General features: G+C 37.9%; 3 protein-coding genes across 3 annotated transcripts; 1 reads left to right on the top strand and 2 right to left on the bottom strand.

Moving 5' to 3' along the window:
* Positions 1-614: 614 nt before the first annotated feature.
* On the top strand, positions 615-2,515 carry tbxta (T-box transcription factor Ta). Its single transcript, XM_033975398.2, has 7 exons — positions 615-821; positions 994-1,258; positions 1,350-1,484; positions 1,583-1,706; positions 1,789-1,962; positions 2,042-2,165; positions 2,257-2,515. Exons 1-7 carry the CDS (start codon positions 637-639, stop codon positions 2,513-2,515), a joined length of 1,266 nt encoding a protein of 421 aa, XP_033831289.1. The 5' UTR covers positions 615-636.
* Positions 2,516-7,835: 5,320 nt separating this feature from the next.
* On the bottom strand, positions 7,836-10,511 carry nudc (nudC nuclear distribution protein). The gene is made up of 9 exons (XM_033975097.2): positions 10,298-10,511; positions 9,947-10,024; positions 9,662-9,874; positions 9,510-9,584; positions 9,020-9,133; positions 8,736-8,930; positions 8,576-8,659; positions 8,180-8,298; positions 7,836-8,098 (listed from the first exon to the last, which is right to left on the bottom strand). Exons 1-9 carry the CDS (start codon positions 10,370-10,372, stop codon positions 8,047-8,049), a joined length of 1,005 nt encoding a protein of 334 aa, XP_033830988.1. The 5' UTR covers positions 10,373-10,511; the 3' UTR covers positions 7,836-8,046.
* A 143-nt stretch (positions 10,512-10,654) lies between these two features.
* LOC117378471 (uncharacterized) lies at positions 10,655-19,873 on the bottom strand. Its single transcript, XM_033975074.2, has 25 exons — positions 19,718-19,873; positions 19,411-19,540; positions 19,188-19,346; positions 18,913-19,050; positions 18,276-18,424; positions 17,994-18,097; positions 17,735-17,915; positions 17,473-17,604; positions 16,425-16,568; positions 16,216-16,351; positions 15,960-16,110; positions 15,497-15,633; positions 14,677-14,788; positions 14,504-14,567; positions 13,692-13,895; positions 13,232-13,377; positions 12,979-13,097; positions 12,792-12,913; positions 12,627-12,724; positions 12,401-12,537; positions 12,200-12,324; positions 11,937-12,082; positions 11,603-11,705; positions 11,198-11,331; positions 10,655-11,126 (listed from the first exon to the last, which is right to left on the bottom strand). The coding sequence occupies exons 2-25, from the start codon at positions 19,538-19,540 to the stop codon at positions 11,012-11,014; spliced, it is 3,186 nt and encodes a 1,061-aa protein (XP_033830965.1). The 5' UTR covers positions 19,718-19,873; the 3' UTR covers positions 10,655-11,011.
* Positions 19,874-21,116: the final 1,243 nt, after the last annotated feature.

Genomic DNA, 21,116 nt, shown 5'->3' with positions numbered 1-21,116 from the left:
AAAAAGATTAGTTCTATTTGCAAATATACAACTGAGTTCAAAGACAAGACCCCTCTTCCCCGCTTCCCTTTCTTTGTTAGAACACACAGCTTTGAATGTGTAGGAAATCAGACTCACACTGCCATAATGTAAACACCAAACATCTCAACACACAAGTCACTGCAGGAACACATTCTGGCACTTTAAGAATTTAACTGAGGTTTGGTGAAAGTGTCTTTGAGTTTGTATGTTTGCATAGGTGAAATCTAAGCCTACTTTGTGCAACAAGACAGTTTTGGATTGATCACACACCTTGAATTTGGGTGTGCTTAGGTGGTGAGGCAAAAACAAAACAAAAAACAAACAAACAAACAAACAAACAAACAAAAAAAGAGTAGACAATAGTCATCCTTCACCAGTGATGTCACAAATAATTTCCTGTATATGTCAGATGTATTTAAGAACATGTCAGGCTGGAGTGGTGATGCGCCCTGTTGGAGGCCCGTCATAAAGGCGAGGTGTGCGCCACAAACCCCGCCCATACTCCCCATGAGGTCCCTGGGGCCCTTAAATGCCGCGGCCTCGGCTCCTAGGGCCAGAATCAGTCGGGCCTTACCTCCCTGTTGGACACTTACTTGAAACTTGTCGGAAATAACCATGACTTCCTCCAACCCGGACCAGCGCCTGGAGCATCTGCTGAGCGCCGTGGAGAGCGAGTTTCAGAAGGGCAGCGAGAAGGGAGACGCGTCCGAGAGAGACATCAAACTGAGCCTGGAGGACTCAGAACTGTGGTCAAAGTTTAAAGAATTAACCAACGAGATGATAGTCACCAAAACGGGAAGGTAACGAGCTATTTTTTATTCATTTAGAGAAGCCCTTTGTGGCCTCATGGAACAAAAGCGCACACAAAGCACAACGTGCTAACTTATTTCAAACACATAAAAGTATGCTGCATGGTTTAATCTAGAGACACAAACACAGAAAAGGTTTTTAAACGCAGACATTTGCTTCCAGGAGAATGTTTCCCGTGCTGAGGGCCAGTGTCACGGGCCTGGACCCTAACGCCATGTACTCTGTGCTGCTGGACTTCGTGGCCGCGGACAACAACCGCTGGAAGTACGTGAACGGAGAGTGGGTCCCGGGTGGAAAACCGGAGCCCCAGAGCCCCAGCTGCGTGTACATCCACCCAGACTCACCCAACTTCGGAGCGCACTGGATGAAAGCCCCCGTGTCCTTCAGCAAAGTCAAACTGTCCAACAAACTGAACGGCGGGGGACAGGTAGGACACATTACACACAGGCCTGTCCTATAGAACAGTGTGAAGGATAAATATTGGTGATGATTTTGATTCTGTTTTCCTTTTTTTGCAGATCATGCTGAACTCTCTGCACAAGTATGAGCCGAGGATTCACATTGTGAAAGTTGGAGGCATTCAGAAGATGATAAGCAGCCAGTCTTTTCCAGAGACACAGTTTATTGCTGTCACTGCTTATCAAAATGAAGAAGTAATACGATAACCCTTCTAAATTGAATTAAGTTTTAATACCTGTACATTAAATTCATATTTTTAAATCATTTATATATATATATACTTTCATGGCAGATCACTGCTCTTAAGATCAAGCACAATCCTTTTGCCAAAGCTTTCCTGGATGCCAAAGAAAGGAGCGACCACAAAGAGGTTCCAGATCACAGCACTGACAACCAGCAGTCTGGCTACTCTCAACGTAGGTTCTTTGTAATTACAATGCTTTGAAATTAATTAAAAAAAGGTTCATGTGTAACCATTTTATTTCTTGACCCTCACAGTTGGTGGCTGGTTTCTGCCTGGCCAGGCTCCGATCTGCCCCAGCAGCAGCCCACCTCAGTTCAGCAGCCCAGCAGGACACTCCTCTGGCTCTTACTGCGAGCGTTACTCCACTCTGAGGAACCACCGAGCCGCCCCATACCCCAGCCACTACTCCCATCGCACGCCCAGCACAAGTAAGTCTCACTGTCTTGTATAAAACTCTTTTGAAAGGTTTTCACAGTCATGGTTTTAACATTGTGTGTCTTTTTAAAGACAATTACATGGACAACACCTCAGGAAGTCTTCCTACTCATGACAGCTGGTCTGCTCTTCAAATCCCCAACTCGTCAGGCATGGGCACTCTGTCCCACACCACCAACTCTACAACTAACTCAAGGTGAGTCTCATCTCCAAACAGGATCAAGCCCTAATGATCACAGTTCAGAAATGTGAATATTTAGCTAAACTGTTCCTTTTTCGTCCCACAGTCAGTATCCCAGTCTGTGGTCAGTGGCCGGCACCACCCTCACCTCCTCTGGCTCTGCGTCAGGCTCTATACCAGGCGGCCTGACCTCCCAGTTCCTGAGGGGCTCCTCATACACAAGCCTGAGCTCGTCGCTGCCCGTCTCCTCGCCTTCGTCCATGTATGACCCCAGCCTGGGCGAGGTGGGTGTTGGAGAGGCACAGTTTGAAAGTTCCATTGCTCGACTGGCTGCAACCTGGGCCCCTGTGGCTCAGAGCTACTAAAGGGCCAGAGACTGAAAATGTGGAGGATTATAATAGAAGGACTCATAGGGAATCTGTGCTTTGACAATCATGTGTTTCATTCCACCTTTAGGTCTGCTTTGCTCTTACTGTACAAATGTCTGTTACAAATGTGCTTGTTTGAACAATTTTTGAGCTTGTTGCTTTTCTAACATTCCATGTATATGTGTGTATATAGAGTAACTTAACGTCTTAACATTGTATTATGTAAATGCCTTTATATCGTGCAAATGCCTCTCAAAATACTACTGAAGTGCCGCCTGGATCCTGGCAGAGCTGTCAGGACAACATTGCACAACACATGTACATATATCTATTTGTTATTTATGTCATTTAATAATAAATTAAAATGTTTCATTTCTGAACTTTGTTTCCATTTCAGTTCTTGAATATTCCCTGCTGTCTGACACAATGAATCTTTGTAGAGTAAAATCCTCTGATAAAAATCCTCCAAATCAGTATTCATAAATGTGGAAAGTGAATGGTTTTATATCGAAACAAAATAGAGATGAAACAGCTCCTGGAGGTTGCATTTGCTCGATTAGTGTGGCACCATTTTGCAACAGTCTGCGCTGTTGTGTGAGATACGGTTAACATGTACTCAACAACGACTTTAATACACCAGAACAAACCAAAATTGATAAAGTTAACTTCATTTAATAAAATAAACTGAAGCATGTAGAGTATTTCATGTACGCATCTATTTACCAAACATTTTAGATTATAATTTGTTTTTTAAAAGCGTTTTAAGGATCAGTATATTTTAACTTTAATTATTCTTAGGGTGTTTATTCTTACTACAAAATGACTGCGCTGCCACCCCATACCAGAGTCTTAGTGCACACTGAGGAACATTATTTGAGTTCTTAAACTAACATGAATTTGAATCAAAAATAATCTACACTTATCATACACAAATTATACTTAAAAACTACCAAGTTATTTAAATTTTATATACATTTACAGTGCAACTTTCAATTTATTTTAGGGCATTTAAAACAAAAACACAACATTGTTTTTATTCAATGGCATAATTTAAACTGTTTGATGTTATTTAAGTGGTACGGTAAAGTTATTCTCATGCACAGTCGGAGCTGATTGGGTGGGCGGTGGTGATGTCAGTGGTGTGATGTTGTTGGGTCCGGCAGGGCAGTGATGGAGTGCTCCTCACCCAGGTGTAAATGAAGGCTGAGGGGTCACGGGGCCACGGGCAAACAGTAATGAAGCAGCAATGTGACCCGGAGCTGCCAGGGCCCGAAAGCACTGAGCACAGGGCCAAACTCCACTTCACTGCAGAGCTCAAAGTGGGAATCCTCAACTGCAACAAAGTACAGCAGGTCTCTTTGTCCAAGTGGGAACAAGGACGACATTTTCTTTATTTGACTTTTTTTTTTTTTTTTTTTTTTTACACCTAATGTTAATTTTACAAACATACAGGCTATAACAGCACAATGATGAAGGAAACGGATATTTATTATGCTCTTTCTCAGACAATTTATAAAGCATAAAGCCATCAACTTTAGATTCAGGATTTATAAATGGAACAACTGTGCTCCATTTTAATCTATGATACAAGAGGTTGTGTTTGTGTTTGTATTATATCAGAATCACAAGAATCAGAAGACTTTTTATTGCCATTGTCAGTGAACACAGCTCACAAACTAGGAACTCGCTTTGGTGATAAAGTGCAACATAAAAACACTGAATAAGTACAAAAAAGGGCATGCATAAAGTTAAAACAAGATATGCTTAAAAATGAAATAAAATACTTAGAGGTAGATACATATATTTCATATACTACAGAGACATTGTGGTAAAACTTAAATTCGACAAACAACCGTCGACATCTAGTTATTGGTTTTCACCCAAAGACAGTTTTCCCTACTGATAAAAGTGGACTTTATATGTAAAAGGAAATTTTACAAATTTGAACTTGTTCATTTCTATTAATGACAAGATAAAACATGCTACAAACAGCTGCATTTTAACAATATTTGCTTTAGCTTCCCACGTCTATATTTAATCACCTATAATTGGTCAATAGAATGTTGTATTATCATCTGAAACAAACACAGCAAAAGTGCCTCTACAATAACAAAAAAATCAAGGACATTGTCTAATTTACGCCCTCTAGTGGCTAATGACAGATATGTTGCTTAAAAACTAAACCAAATAAATATGCCTAACCAGGGATTATAGATTTTTAACCTAAACTAAAACCAGAGCTTGGGCAGTGCCACATGATGAATAATACATAAGACTTCATATATTGGGTCTTTGAGGAGTGTCCTGAAAACTCATATGCCACTTTAATTTGATCCAGTCAGCATTACATTGTTAACAACAAGTATATGTGAGTCCTCACACGCATGTAACTACCGCCTTAAGATAAGAAGGTTTTTTTTTGTTTTTATTATATTTATAGATTTGAGTGTTACCATTATTATTATTATTATTATTATTATTATTATTATTATTATTATTATTATATTTTTTAAATTATTATTATTATTATTTATTTTTTATTATTATTATGTCATAAACAATAGTTAACAATAAAAATTGGGCTACTATTTTTACAGAAATAAAACTTATAGGCTAATTTTATTTATTGACGATGTGAAGGTTTGTAATGAACTATATACAGACAGACATTAAAAAGTATTTATATTCAGTAGTTGTATTGTATTGTAACACAGTGCAAGCCTATGCTTTTTTTGTTTATTAAAACATCACGCACCTAAGCTATTACAATGTATTTAAGTACATTTCTACATAACATAAAAAACATACTGTAAATGTGCTTCAATATTTGTGATTCATGTAGTTTATACTATATCTTATTTAATACATACAACTGCATTACAGCACTGTGTTAGACATAAGAGTGATGACTGGATATTATAAAAATAAATTAGAAACTCTCTTTAGTGAATTCACCAAACTTCTAAATATAAATGAAAGTGGCCAAGCCTTGTGTCCCTCATCTGTGCGTGGTCCTGTTTAATGGGGCTCTCTAAACTTCTACAGGAGGATATTTGCCTGTAGTCTTTGCACAGTCCACAGTGGTAAACTAATTCTGAAGGATCCTGGGTCATCTGTTCTATCTAAACTCCATCCTTTGTCCTCTGTGGCTGGTGTGGTGTGTTGAGTGCGCCCGAACCTGCAGCCTGTGTTGATCCTGGCTAATTGATAGTTTGGATTTGGGCTTTACTCTTGTGCCTCCGCTCCTCCCTAGAAGTGTGTGTCTCAAATATGCTTTGCAGAGTGTGCCCGGCACCCAGGTGTGGAAGACTGACCACTGTCAAACAACAGATGTAGAGGTTAGGGAGTAATTGTGACAAAAAATACATTAATATAGTAGCTTTGAATTTTGTATATGAAAGGTTTAGTTAGATTAATCATTTCATTAAAGCATAGCTAACATGATTTAATAAAACTGGTCATGGTAAATGGTCACATTTTTATATAGCGCTTTTCCACCTTCAAGACACTCAAAGCGCTTTACATCAAGGAACCACTCACACATTCACCCACACATTCACACAGCAGTGTACACAGACACTGGGGCGACGTGGGTTAAATGTCTTGCCCAAGGACACATTCAGAGGGTGGATCTGTCCGCTCTACCACTGATGTTTATGTCAAGAGCTGGATTTGAACCGCCAGCCTTCAGCTCATTGGACAAACACTACACCAACTAAGCTACTGCAACCCCAAAAAATAAATAAATACTAAAAATTGTGCCAGGTTTTTATAGTTTTTATTTTTTTATTTTGGTGAAGTTTATAATTTTACTTGAGGGTCAAATATGGCATACGATCCATCCTGTGCCAGAAAACCAAGGGTCCAGTCTGGAGGTTGGAGCAGCCAGTGAGCCGTGTGAAGGGGAGGAGTGTTTGTCAAAGCTGCCTCTGATGTTAATGAAGACATTCTGGTACCTGGGTGAGACATAGCTGTCAGCTGAGCAGACTGTGCCTTCTTCATGCCCTCAGCCTCAGTCATAGAGCGGCCCCACCCATCTGCAAACACCAGCCACACAAGCACTGCTCTCATATCCAAGTAGTTTATCTGTGGCTTTTAACAATTTGAAAAAGTGAACAAAAATCACATTTTAAACAATGATAATGTACATATAATAATCACTAGATCCACAATGATCTTTCTAATGGATGAATTCAGATGATAGCTACATTTGGGACAGTATATTATTTATTTTTTTAAAAGCTCTTAAAATTTCCTAAAAATAATAATAGAAAACGTACTACGTTTAGACATTTGATAAAAACTCACCGTAGATATTGTAGTAAGCTTAAGCCTGTCTTTACATCCTCTTTTTGAGTTAGAATTAGTCAAAAGTGAAATAATAACAGTATACTTTTTGAAGGGAGAATGTAGTCTCTTCGTTTAGCTGGGATTAGGATCAGATCATTTATTTGGGATGATTCTCTCATTCTGATTAAACATCAATATGTAGCCTACTTATTAAATTACAGTCTCCATTGTCCAACAAATTTTGATGATTAAACCTACAAGGAAGGCCTACAGATGCTATTCAGGAAAGAAAAAAATGGTTTAAAAAATAAATACTTGAATTATGACAACCTTTTTGACACGCAGCTTGAGTACAAACGCATGTATAAAAATCACTAGTGCCCTGATGAAGACAGGAGGATGAGGAGTGAACAGTGTTTTTGAACTACATGAGCCATTTCACACATTAGCAGCACTCACTAGTCTGCAGAAGCTAATGCTTGTCGGGCCTGGTCTGCATGGTGACGCTGACAGCCTCTCACCAGCCTGACAGGCCGGTCAAGTTAGATGTGGACACTCACACCAGACCAAAAGCCTTGTTAGCAAACTGCTCTGCACTGAGGGAGCATTTAGCAGAGGCCCATGATATCAGTGTGGTCTCAGTGAGAAACAGCCCCTTCGGCTCATTGGTAGAAATATGATCATTGTCTTCAACATTCACCCAACATCTTAACACTAAAGTGGAGAGAAGTCCTGCAGAAATCTGACCATCAAAAACAAATAAGAGTAAGTAAGATATTTCAAATTCACTACAAAGGAAATAAAATATGGTTATCTTTTCCATTGGAGTATTTGAAAAAGGTGCATTTGCTGTTCTGATGTGCTTTTAAATCAGGAACCATTTTCACTTAAAAGGAAATAGTGACCCCTTGTGCACAAACTCAATCCCTTACACATGTGCACATACTAATTTGAGTCTACCAAGCATGACTTAAATAACTTAAGACTTAAAATCTATTACAAACTTTTTTTTCTCCAAACACAGTGACTGATTTCATATTCTTTTATTTAAAAAATCTTTTCAAATATCTAACAGACATGCAAAAGAACATGTTATCACAGTTCTCAGACTGACAACAATAATGAAATATTAAACTACTCAAGACAGTTAGTCAACAAAAGAAATTTGCATGAAGGAGCTAAGCCTAAATGTTGCTTTGAATTGATTCTTTGATATCTAAGCAGCAGAACAGTGAACCTCAGCTGAATTTGGCTTTAGAGAAATCCATCTCAGGGTGCTGCGCCATAAATCTGCACAAAACAAATACAACACATTAGTTAGTAAAATAAAAATAACTGTTACTCACAACGAAAAGTAACGGGAGAACTTGCTTTTTAAGGATGTCTTGTTTCTTCTGTTCTTCAGATGTGGGCAGCCCCATTGATTTCTGCCGTTGGTCGTACATCATTTTCTCTACCATGCCACGCGTCTCTCCATCCAAGTCTGACAACTGGGCAAGGACCAAAGACAACACGTCAAAAAAGAAACTCATCACCACCGTCTATCACAATATCTAGTTTGTAACACCAATAAGAAATGTAATGCAACAAGCTACAATATTGTGCCATTTAAAACAGATTATGATTATTATTTTTAGATTTTAACAATTTGAAAATGTTCTGAAATTCACTTCAGTTACACGTGCTCGCTTCTAACAACTTGAGCCTAATATATCCTACCACAAAAAAGTGCCAGTGATAAAACTGTTATAAACTTGGACCATGTACCTTGGAATTTTCAGGACAGATTTTCTTGGTGTTTATTTCTGGGTCTGTAGTTACCAACTTGTTCCACCACTCCATTGTATTTATCTGAAATCAGCAGACACACATTAACTGTCAAACTCTAAATTGTAATCAAAAGGCTCCCAATGACACTGAAATTTACCTTTTCCAAATGCACACAAATTATTTTCCCGTCATCAAGAAGCCAGGAGCTTTCTTCCACCTTCACCTCATTGTACAACTGCCCTTCGATAATAGGCGGGTGTCCTTTCAGTCCCACCTTAAGGTTGCGCCGCTGAATATCTACAACCACGTCACGGCCCTTGATGCGGAACTTCACATCAAAAGGAATGGATATCTTTGGAGAACAAGTTGTTAAAACAAACAAAATTTAGATTCCAGATTAAGGTGAATGGTTTATAGGATGTGTATGTGACAGCCACTTACGTCCACTTCCGACAGAGACTGTGTCCACTTGTAGTTGGGAAGGTCTGCTCCATTTCCTGAATTAGGTTTCAGTTTATCTTTATCTTTCTCATCCTCTTCTCCTTCTGAGTCAGACTGACAATAAAATAAAAGAACAAGGTTTTATTACCAACACAAATCTTTCTTATGATCAGGATTTTTGCATTATCTCAACAATATTCAGACATTTTAACAAATGTCTAACAATGTGAATGGACCAGAAACTTATCCATAAAAAGAGACAGAAATACAATTGTAGATGGTTCTTTTAGGGTTTTTCTTTGTTCTTTTGGGCAATAACACTTGATATTTCTGTCTTTTTTTTAGGTTGTTTTAGACAATATACTTGATATATAATTTTCAAAACAACAATTGCAATATGTTTTATATAAATCTCCCACCTCTAATCAGAAATGTATTCAGCTAAAATAAAAAATGATTGACACATTCTGTTTTCTAGTTTCACACACACCCCTTTTTCTTTCTCAGGTTTATCTGATGTTTTTGCCTCAACTCCAGCTTGCATCCTCTCCTCCTCCTTTTTCTTCTAAAACATAAAAAGAAACATGCACAGATTATAAACCACTTTAAAACATAACAGCCACAGATGTGTTTAGTAGATACCTTGTCCAGTTCAGACTGAAGCTTCTCTGCCTCTTCCTCCGTCAGCTCCTGAATTTTAGGTCCATCCTCTTTCTTCTTTTTACTCTCCTCCTCAGCTTTCAGTTTGGCAGCTCTTGCCGCCTTTTCCTTCTTTTCCATCTCCTGTTTCTTCAGCTTTTCTTTATGAGCTTTTATTGCTAACTTGCTGTGACGATCAAATGCATCTTTGACCAGCTAAACAATACAAAAGGTTTAACCACATACAATAAAGGGCGTGTCTTATGGTGCACATGGGAATGAACATACCTTCTCTGGTGCTCCTTCTTCACCACCAGTAAAGAAATCAGTTTTACGTCGAAGGAAGCTGAAAAATGTGTTTACTAGCTGTATGACAATAAAGACAGGAAAGCAAACCAGTGAGATTTTGTACATGAGTGTGTTACAGTATAATGAACCAGAACATTCTAGAAATTTCTTCATCTGTTAATCAGTAGAGAAGACTTACTTGGGCTTAGCTAAATGATTCTATTAGTTTTGCCTCATTTCTCATCCATCATTCAATGCACATGTACACACAAGTTAGCCCATTTATGTTAAAGTATTAGCAAACATGTTAGCCACCCCGCTTTAGCATGTTAGCATCACATTTAACATTACCTCGTGCACTCCTCCCTCGTGTTGCTGGGCCATGACAAGCAGCATCCCGTCATACTTTTCTTCATCGTCTCCCATGTTTTATAAGATTATGTTTTAATACGCTCTTAGATGAAAATAATGAATAATGGAGACACAAGTTTATGATATCGGAGATGAGTAGTCGTTGGTTACCAGTCACGTTACTCACTTCCGGGAAACACGCTCCGCCTCTTTTGAGTAGACCAATAGAAAACGTGTGTTTTTAACGTGTTTTTTTTTTTTTTTTTTTTAAACCAGAATTGTTATCATAAACGGATGTTGTTTTAACCTTTTTAATATCAGAACATGGCAATACAACGAAATGCATTACATAATCTATTCATTAAAAAAATCCAACTGTTTAATTTTAATATTCAGTGTCCATGGCAACATATGGGACTGAAATCACATTCAAATGCATGGATATTTTTTATACGTGTCTACAGGCTAAGATAAAAGCCTTCTTATGGAATACAATAATGTGTGGCTAAACAAACCAAAATATCAGAATACAGAGTGGGCTATTGTGACTATAAGAAAACTGTGTCTGGAAGCTGCAAAGAGTCTATAAAAAATAAGGAACAAACTAGCTCTGTAATCTTAGAGACAAGGTATTAAGATGACATTTATGTTAAGAATGAATACAACTAAAAAACAAGAAAACAAAATACGCAATCTTTGCTTCTACAATGTAGTTTACAAAATTTGACTGTTCCGATATTCAGTTACCATGGCTCTCATGTGAGGACAGGGTTTCCAGTCCAACATTGTCAGTGGCTTCTGACGATCGGCAAATGGATCATATTCCGATCTGAAGCCAGAAAGGAATAGTAAGTGTTGGCTACATACAGCTTTATAAAAATAAATTAATAAGGCACTTACTGTTTAAGATGTTTTTCAATTGCTTTTCGTTCATAAATATCTTTATATATTGTTATCACAGGATCAACATAGAGTTTCTTGGTGAGAGGACAGGTGAGTTTTTCGGGTAAAGGCTTCACAGTTTCAACCAATTTCTGTGGTCAGAAAAAAAACATCATACACTACCAGTGGTGGAAATAGTACCGGAAATGTGTACTCATGTAAAAGTTAATTACATGGATAGAATAATACTCAATTTCTACTAGTACTGCTGCAAAATTTGTACTAAAGTAAAAGTAAAAAATATACATGAAAAATGTTATTCAAAGTACTACTTACTAATTTTACATCTATATGATAACATTGTGAACAGTGTCAAGCAGTAGCTCTTATTACTCCTTTTCATGCGGCGAATATTATCTGTACCTTTTCCATTTCATCCAGTGTTTGCCCTGCACTCTTTTCAGTGTGCTTTTTGGCTTCTTCGTCATACTTGCTGCGGCTTGTCAGGTACTCCTCGGCCAAAATGCTGCACTTTTTTTTTTACTTTTAGTAAACAGGCTTACATACATTTCATTTTAATATTACATTTATATTACAGTTTTCCTCAGTTGCTTCAGTATGAATTGTTCTGAGGAATTCATTTAAATACTTTGTTCTGATAAAAAAAATTGTGCCAAAGCAAATGAGAAAAACTGTAATTACATTTACATACATTTTTTTAATAGAATATTGATGTTACTAATGATTTACACCCTACCTGTCCAGTGGATCTTGAGGCTCTGGATCCATCAACAGTCCATACACAGCATTTAAGATCTCTCTCATTGTGATGTGTGCGTTGTATCCACGATCAAATATGTTGTGGCAAATTCGGCCCACATTGTTGATATTGCAGTGATATATCTTTGTTCATGTTAAGAAAGTGATTTGAAACAGATATAAACAAACAAATATAAACATAAAACATACAAGTAGAGATGGACAACTATGTGTAATATTACAAGTCTATTTTCAGGATACAAAAGTGATGAAGCGGACTGTCGGTGGTTTCACTGGGTATTCAGGACCAAACTGACAGAAGAGCTCGAACACTCCACTCTCATAAGGTGTATCCGGAGGGCCTTCCATGAGAACTCTCCAAAACGCTGTTTGTGAATTAGTTACATGATCAGTGAAGAAGTGCAACACATACATGTGTATACATGCTAAATCTTGACTTACTAAAGTCAGTTTCTGATGGGTAGATTTGAAAGAAAGGATGTGGCTGACAGTGTAGACTCTTCAACTCCTCCAAGATCCGCCTGTCCCTCTCCATGAAACGTCCATCTTTGGCCTCACGGATTTTCTTTTTCAAAGCACTGAGTGAAATTAGAGCAAGTTTAATGTGTTTAAGTTGTTTGGTCCAGTACATTAGATAAATTATTTTTAACTTTTTGAATAGTCTTACGCTTCTGGTGCAGTCACTTTACTGGAGATCTCAGTGGGTAAGACAGCTTCTGGGAGGTCATCATATCCATGAACTGCGAATAGTCCAGTTAAAAAACCCTACAACAAAACCTTTATTAATTTACATTATATGAGAAATAGTTTTCCTCATTCATTTTTTTATTACCTTGGTAACAGAAGACGGGTCTGCTTTGTTTTTGGGTTTTCGCATTGCTAAAGACAAAATGGTTTCTGCTTCAAACAGTTTTAAACCGTCTTTGCTCGTCTCAGGTTTAAAACAGCAGCCACCTTTAACATTAATACAAGTCTCATTTACAAAGCCTTTACTTTTACATGAAAACACTTTGACCAACCAGAGGCAATGCTGATCCCATGGAGCATATTGTTCTCTACTGTTCCAAGAAGAACTGAATCCATAATGATGCCAGATTTTATCAGATTGATAGCAACATCATCTGGTTCAATGGTGGAACTGTTTACAAAATATGGCATAAAACAAATATTTTCTAATCTTCAACAATTAAGAATATCAAAGCACATTCTGTACTGATTATCATCATCAGCAAATGATATTAACTTACATTTGTTACAATTTAAGTTCATTACCTAGAATCATTCCCGTCTGTGATGCACAGAACACGCAGAACACAGTTTGGGAATTCTGTCTTGACTTTTTTTAACTTGCGTCTCCCAAGTTCAAGAGCGTCATAAAGCGCTGTGCCTCCATTTGCTTCAAGATTTTGCACACTGTCCTGAAAAGACAAATAACACGCCCTACGTTTACATGCATAAGTAACTCCGTGTACACCCTTGATTTTTCAGAGAATTTTTCCAGAGAACAGGCCTGACCACTTGTCCCAGGTTAAATGGAAGTCAAAAAGCCAAATAATCAACAGGCGGCTAAAAGATGTTCAGGGGTGTAATTTAACATTAGCACTAAAACTTTGTCGCTATATCTGCTAATAAAAAACGCAAAAAAAAACACATAAATCACACAAGAACAAGAATTATGTCAAAATTCTGGAAAACAGTATGATTTATAAAAGACAAGACATTGACCAATTACCTTGAATGTTTCAAGTGTTTCTGTGAAGGTCTGAAGAGTTTTAACTGTAGAGTCAAACTTCACAAGACTGATGATGTGATGGAAATCATATGCCATGCTCCGATTGGCAAAGTTATTGAAGAGTTCTTTGACAACATGGATCTTCTCTATATCCACACTTCCATAGCACTTCTCATTCATAGATGAGCTCGTATCTACTAGAACCTGTCACAGAAGACTAGTATTACCAATACTTAACGGAAATTTGGTGAATATTCTTGGCCAGTCAATCAATACTTGGTTAAACTCTGTATAAGGTACATATAAACAACTCCTTTTGAAAGTTTGTTTGTCCCCAACATATTCTACACTTTCAATTAAAAAGAGCACATTTTAGATTACGACATTTTTCATATAGACAATATACAATTACTATGTCACCATTCGAGAGTAGCTCGAGTGCTTGTCCACCTGAAGTGTTGTGACATTTGGCATTTCTGAGACACTCACTTTGCTCGTACTGAGCGGTGCCAATTAGAAGTCTTGTTTCCAGCTGTCCAGCCCAGGGCAGCTATGACTATGATAGAAGTTCACCACCACTAAGTGTGGAGTGAATAAATAATGCTCACAATTGTGAAGTGACTTAACTTTTTTACTACTAATGTTTAAATAAGAGTAAGTATGTGTTGGTCCAGTCTGCCCCTCATCACCAATCACTCACTCCACATTATACATATGCAATGAAGGTAAACCGTCTTGCCCAAAGATACAACAATAACTGAAGGCTCTTTAACCACTGATTCACTGATGAATGATTAAATTCTTCACAGTACCAGAATAGCTTCTTTTGGGGTTCTGGTTGTGGTTACAGGTTGGTTCTTTCTGTAATCTCCAGTCCTGCACAGAATAACACACCAGGCAAAGACATTATTTCAACATTGCATTTTATTGCTGAAAATGTGGATACAATCACTAAATCAATGACGATGCTTTTGCGCTTACTCACCGCGCAGCCAAAACATCTACATCAACAGTTTGCGTTTCTCCAGACAGACAATCATACACATGTATTTGTTCAGGCCTTGACTTGCCTTTATGCAAGTAAACACCAAGGTTATCTGCAAATGAAATTAAAACAACACACAACAGCACATCAAACAACAAATGAGCTCAATGTTTCCAGGCACTGTAGCAACCGATAACATAATACTGTCCAATAACGTAATATTATACAAAAACGTGATAACTTTGCCTAATTTTAAATGTAATAAGCAGATAATGCAATAACTGGTCAAAAATGTAATACGTTGGGGTTAGACAATAATGTAATAACACCTTTCCGATAAAGTAACACTGTTACATTATTGGCTGGGTATTACAATACTGGCTAGATAAGGGAAAAATATATAAAATAAGTGCAGCCAATAATTCAGTACTTTGCATTTATGGTGGGGTCTGCTGGTGAGGAAGCCCGACAAAGAAGTGTCAAGAGAGGAGAGCTCTCAACAAATTTGTCCATCATGGATCCCAGCACCTCCTGCACCTCACCTTCACCACACATGGCCACCTTTGCAGACTTTGAGACTGGTGTTTTTCTTAAACTTAAAAAATACCTTCTATTGTGTTGCTACTGATTTCTATCTATTCGAATGTACTCTCTTAGTTAAACATATGCAAGAGTGTTAAAAGGAAAACTGCTTTGCTTGTGCCTTGTAAAGAATTTCAAGAAATTTGAATGACCTTACTTTCGTATTCTCTAATTTATGTTAGTGCACTCTACCTTTGCCTCTGCTATATCAGTCATGTAGCGCTAACAAAGCACTTACCTTCACTAAGGTAAACCAAGCATGTATCGTACTGTCCCAGATTCTTCAGCAGCAGTGGAGGAGTCACATAGAGCGAGGGGAAAGCTTTCATTTCCTCAGTCATAACTTCAAGGGTCTTCATTGTTTCCAACTGAAAGCTTAAATGAAACAGAAAAAAACAATATCTCTCTCTCATATATATATATATATATATATATATATATATATATATATATATATATATATATATATATGCAGATTTTGATGGTTTAGTCACTGCAGGTGATTTTAAATTACATATCTATATATTCATACATTATCCTTCTCAGTGACCAAAGATTAGCACCGTTCTCAAAGAAAATGAGCAACAATTCACAAAATGTCGTATTTCAACCGTCTGCTGTATTCCTTCAATATATCATAATCTAATGTATGTGCAGAAAATATGTAACATAATGAATAATTACAACAAAATGTAACATACTTCTGTCCAGGGACATCATTGTGTGAAATGCACTTGTGATATGTTCTCAGGAATGGATGAACGCTGAGCAGGATTTTCTCAATATCTGTGCGTCTCTTCAGTGATGTAGGACTCAACACCTTCTCAGTGCAGAGTGGGATAGTTTCACCATCTGAAAAGAGTGGCAGAGGAACACATCTGAGCACAGATGCCTGATACAGATGTCTTCCTTCAGGTACATAAACTATAAAACATCTCAATTTAAAGCAAATTCTACCTCTGATTTTTTGCAGCACATCTGCCCTCTCCATGGGGCCTGGCAGCCCAGGTACAGTGACTGGTTCACAGAAACGCTTGCCATTCTCGGAAAATAGTGAAATTGGAGCATAATTTTCATGGTGGGGGCTGCCTTTCTATAAAACAAATATAATGAATAAAGTTAAATAACATGAACCCTTTGCTTCAATAATATTTACAGTGTTAGACCTTGGCTTCTGACATAATATATGACCAGCAGAAAAGTGAATTCTCAAAAACTTCTTGGTCCTCTATGATCCTGTGTCCATCAGTAGATCCAGGTTTTGGCAGTATCTCCCGAAATAGGGTGTAGAAGCCTTCAATCACTGCGATCTACAAAAACAGGAAACATACCTGTTTAATTTAAACACAGGTACCACATACCGTGCTTTCAAGATGTGATTGGAAAGTGAAGAATTCCTTCAGAAGACATTAAGCCTCATTTTCTTCACATTATCATGACACTTGGGTTGCAAAAAAAATAGACAAATGACAAAAACAGCACAAGTGTGCATTTGACATTTAGTTATGTACAGTATGCTAAGAAAACGGCTCGATGTGGTCAAAGTAGGAGGCAGACTTATAAAAACGTGTAATTTACCCGGCTGAGTTTAACTCCAGTTGAAATGCAAAGTAACTAAAGAAAACAACACAACCTGTTCACACAAATAAACTGAAAATAAGCCACTTAAATTAAATCTAAGCCACAAACTCTGACTGCTTTTACACACTCCCAGCAGAAGGACCTCCCCCAGGTAAGTACTGCTGATTCCACAGGTGTTGATTTTGACTTTAGCAGTATTCCAATCTAACTGCTGAATTACGACGGCCTAAGTCCCTGTGTTAAAATACAACTTTAAACACTTAAATATTGAAACCAAAATACAAAGATATGGAAACAAAAATAAATAAATTAAACCAGTTCTCCCCTCCACATGGACCTCACCCCTCAGGCCTCTTTTGTCTGGACCATGTAGAGACTCGGGTAAGTAATGACTGTGGATGTATTTAACTGAATTATATAACTGACTATACAAGTTAAATACCACACAAACACAAAGGCGGACTATAACTATACCAAGACTAAACAAAACAAACCCAGGATAGTTGTCTAGTAGTTTAGTTGGATATGGAAGAAATTATGGGAAATTAAATTAAATTAATGTGTGTTTAATGGGACCAGGGCAGTAAAACAGCTTAAATTGTAATTTGTGGATCCCATGTTTATATTATTTACCTTTTGAGTCCTGGATAAAATCTGATTCTTCTGTAGAAGCTGCCACAGACTTTGAGCTAGAGGGCTGCATCCAGTCACTTTTCGTATAAAGCCAATCAGGTTGCTATGTTGGATAACAGAAGTTTTTGTTTCCTAGAAGAAAGGAAGAAAAAAAAAAAATATATATATATATATATATATATATATATATATATATATTTTTTTTTTTTTTTTTTTTTTTTTTAAGTAAGCACTTTGCAGTAATTAAAACTATGATATTTACAATGACATAAAGAGATGCTAGGAAAACACTGATTCCTTTTTTGGTTTGCTGAACTGAAGGTGTAATGTCTGTAAATAATTTATTTCTCTCAAGATCAGTGAAAGAGGAAAGAGAGAAATTCAGTGATGTCCCCTCTTCCATCCAAAGCTGTTGTTGAGCATCCTCAGAGCTAGTGTCACATCTGTAATCAAAGTTCACAGTTAAAATGAATGAATTGCTTATTATAATTGCTCATAGCTATATAAGAGTAAGAATTCACCTGTAGTGAAGAACATTTTCAGGAATTCCACTGATTGCACTAAGCTTATTCTTAACATCTGAAACTGTGTCAACTGCCCAATCAATGTTAACTTCAAAGTCTCCCTGTAAAAAAAAATGAAAAAGTCATACCAATTTATCTCTGGATATCTTATGCACAGCATTAGAGAATTAAATATTTGGTTTCCTGCCTTTAAGAAAATGTTAATTCATATTCAGAAATGTAATTGGGTAAAATATACACAACAATTATGATGAGTAAATGTCATTGCTCAAGACGTACCCTTAGCATGACATGGCAGCGGACAGTATCATTTCCTGACAGCGACACAGGGTCTGTCGTGCTATCTGCTGCTGTCAGCAGATTCTCTTTGGGAGTAAATATGGCATAGATGATGTCTCCGTCCATGATATGTCTGTCCTGCAATGACCCTGTGAGTGATCAAACATAGTAAGAGGAATCTCAAAGGCCATCAGTGTTAATCCTTAGAAACACTTGTGCTCACTTTTAGGGGTGGGCCACATAATTTATTTATTTTTTCCTTCAATCACTACATTCAGACTATATTACAAGAATTACTAGAATTGTAAAAAAAACTGTACAGCTACTATTTTTTCTTTCTTATTGCAGTCATTTTAAATTTTAAAAAATTATACTGTAAAAAAAAGCCCATTCAGTCTTCAGTTTTAAACTGGTTAAGCAATGTCAGAAAGGACTTGTCACAACACCATCACCTGGTGCTCATGAGGAAGTAGCTGAAATATGTAATGCAGGTAAACAAGCACTCCTATCTGACAATAACAATAGTTACTTAAATATTAGGATTATGAACTAATTACTCAATATTGTAATTTTTGCATGTCTTCAAAACAATAATTGCAATATCATCCATTGTCTTTATATCTGCAAGTCTTCTCACATGTGTTAAAGAAGGGGTCATCAGTCAGGGGCATTCCATCCTCTGTGTAGAGACAAACTCCATTAGAAGAAACAATGTTCTCTGCATGTCCGATCCTCAGCATCAGATCTTCCACTGTGTTCTGAGCAGGATCCATATCTGTGAGATAAAGAGAAAACCGGTGTAGTAAAATATAGATACCAGTGGTAGTATATCTGTGTCTAGTGTAAATAATAACACAACCCTGCTTACCTTGTTCAGTTAAACTATAAAAAGTAACAGAGCTCATTTCTCACCTGTGATCATTTTAAGCCCTGGACATTTGGGGTAAGTGTACTTCAGAGAGAAAGCTTTCTTGGACTGCACTGATGAAGATGTCCCTGGTGCAGGAGCTCGGAGTGTCCCAATGAACCTCTGCATCTCTTTGAAACGATTCTTCTCCACATGGGTCAACCCTGCTCACAATGTATATAGTTAACAAACAGGCTACTGGAAATGTAAGAAAGTTTCTGTACTTACCAAGGCTGCTCAAGTCTTCATCAGTGACACTGTCACAAAAGTCTTGCTCATCTTTTACCCCTAACGTCTGAAATGGGCTGTAGTAGGATTCAAGCCTGTGCCTCTCAAGCAAATTGTAAATCTTGTCCATCTGAAAAAATACAGTATTGAAAAACACAGAAACGAGAACTCTTAACTTACAACAAATATTCGAGTCGTTAACATGGAGGGCAGCAGTGTGCCGGAGTCTACAGCTTTAAAATACAAACTCACATAAATACAAGTAATGGAGCAGGTCTACAATAAAACATGTTTCAATAAAACGCACCTTTATTAACAGTAATGATGGGTCAAACGAGTGGACGCCTCGAGCTCAGAGAGTGATGCTTGTCGAGCTGTTTCAGTTTCTGTTTAGGTGTAAAATGAGTCACGTGACACATGTTTGCGCCTCAGTGCGGCCGCCATCTTGAAACGGGACAGATTCAAACCGGTCTGTGCACTTACCTTATGTACATTTTTTTTTATTCTTTATTATTTAATAGAATAAGAGTAAAGATTTGTTGAATATTGAGTGAAGTAAGGAATTAATCTTTCCTTCCAACAACAAATACCTCAGACGAGTAAGGCAAGTCCTCAGGAGTCAGCTCAATGGCAAGAACAAGACCCAGGCAAGAAACAGCTACGCCCTGCCAGTAATCTGATACCCAGCAGGAATCATAAGCTGATCATAAGCCCAAATCCAGCACTCTGAGACTGTATGTGAGTCGTAAGAAAGGAGGCGAGAGAGTGTGAGAGTCACAGTCCAGGATGAAACATCCCAGATCCATAAGTACATCAAGGACAAGGCCCCAACAGATGATGTGCTCAGAGAATGTCTCAGACAGTGGAGCACAGAGGAAGAGGTGCTGGAGGAACCATCATGGGAGGACAAGCCCCTGCACGGAATGTACCACCAGAACATAAATGAAGTGGCTGATATCAAGAAATCTAACCAATGGCTTTAGAAAACTGGACTGAAGGACAGCACAGAGGCACTCATCCTGGTGCACAGGAGCAGACCTTGACCACCAGAGCAATAGAGGAACACACCAGACAGGACCCAAGGTGTAGGCTGTGCAAAGAGGCCCCTGAGACAATCCAGCACATGACTGCAGGGTGTAAGATGCTGCAGGGAAAGCAAACATGGAGCGGCATAACCAAGTAGCGGGCATAGTGTACAGAAACATCTGTGCAGAGTATGGACTGGAAACCTCAAGGTCAAGGTGGGAAACACCTCCAAAGGTAGTGGAGAATGAACGAGCCAAGACCCTGTGAGACTTCAGATACAGACTGGCAGTTGGTGATGGACCAACTAGACATTGTGGTGGTGGCTAAACAACAAAGCAAAGTCGTTGGTGTGGTATGCTTTTACTTGGACAGGGACAGTGCACAGCAATACACTGACCTTAAAAAATACAGGAAAGCTGTATGGTGCTAGGTTATAGTAGAAATGCTTATTTCCACCTGTTGTCCCTGGACAGGCTGATGTTAAATAAGAGTAACAGTTTGGTGTAGGTGGATGAAAGACCTGTAAACATATGGTACATACATCTAATAGAACACATCTCGCCCCTCAAATACCACACATACACAATCACTCAGTTTCAGATATACAAATACTCTTTCTTTCATACACATTCACTAATGGGTGCAAACTTGCTTTGATATTAGCCATTTCTTTGTCACAT

The sequence above is a fragment of the Periophthalmus magnuspinnatus genome, chromosome 11 (assembly GCF_009829125.3).
Source record: "Periophthalmus magnuspinnatus isolate fPerMag1 chromosome 11, fPerMag1.2.pri, whole genome shotgun sequence".
In the NCBI taxonomy this organism is placed as follows: domain Eukaryota; kingdom Metazoa; phylum Chordata; class Actinopteri; order Gobiiformes; family Gobiidae; genus Periophthalmus; species Periophthalmus magnuspinnatus.
The sequence above is the reverse complement of the archived record's forward strand: the minus strand, read 5'-3'. Positions and strand labels throughout refer to the sequence as shown.

What these genes read in the sequence shown, in the direction of transcription:
- tbxta (XM_033975398.2), top strand. Translation starts at nt 637, where the DNA reads ATGACTTCCTCCAACCCGGACCAGCGCCTGGAGCATCTGCTGAGCGCC. An exon ending in ATAGTCACCAAAACGGGAAG is followed by an intron (nt 822 to 993) that starts GTAACGAGCTAT and finishes ATTTGCTTCCAG; the next exon opens with GAGAATGTTTCCCGTGCTGA. An exon ending in AACTGAACGGCGGGGGACAG is followed by an intron (nt 1,259 to 1,349) that starts GTAGGACACATT and finishes CTTTTTTTGCAG; the next exon opens with ATCATGCTGAACTCTCTGCA.
- nudc (XM_033975097.2), bottom strand. Translation starts at nt 10,372, where the DNA reads ATGGGAGACGATGAAGAAAAGTATGACGGGATGCTGCTTGTCATGGCC. An exon ending in AGTCTCTGTCGGAAGTGGAC is followed by an intron (nt 8,931 to 9,019) that starts GTAAGTGGCTGT and finishes TGTTCTCCAAAG; the next exon opens with ATATCCATTCCTTTTGATGT. An exon ending in AAACAAGACATCCTTAAAAA is followed by an intron (nt 8,099 to 8,179) that starts GCAAGTTCTCCC and finishes TGTTTTGTGCAG; the next exon opens with ATTTATGGCGCAGCACCCTG.
- LOC117378471 (XM_033975074.2), bottom strand. Translation starts at nt 19,540, where the DNA reads ATGGACAAGATTTACAATTTGCTTGAGAGGCACAGGCTTGAATCCTAC. An exon ending in CACTGGATGAAATGGAAAAG is followed by an intron (nt 11,332 to 11,602) that starts GTACAGATAATA and finishes TTCTGACCACAG; the next exon opens with AAATTGGTTGAAACTGTGAA. An exon ending in ATTGAAAAACATCTTAAACA is followed by an intron (nt 11,127 to 11,197) that starts GTAAGTGCCTTA and finishes TTCTGGCTTCAG; the next exon opens with ATCGGAATATGATCCATTTG.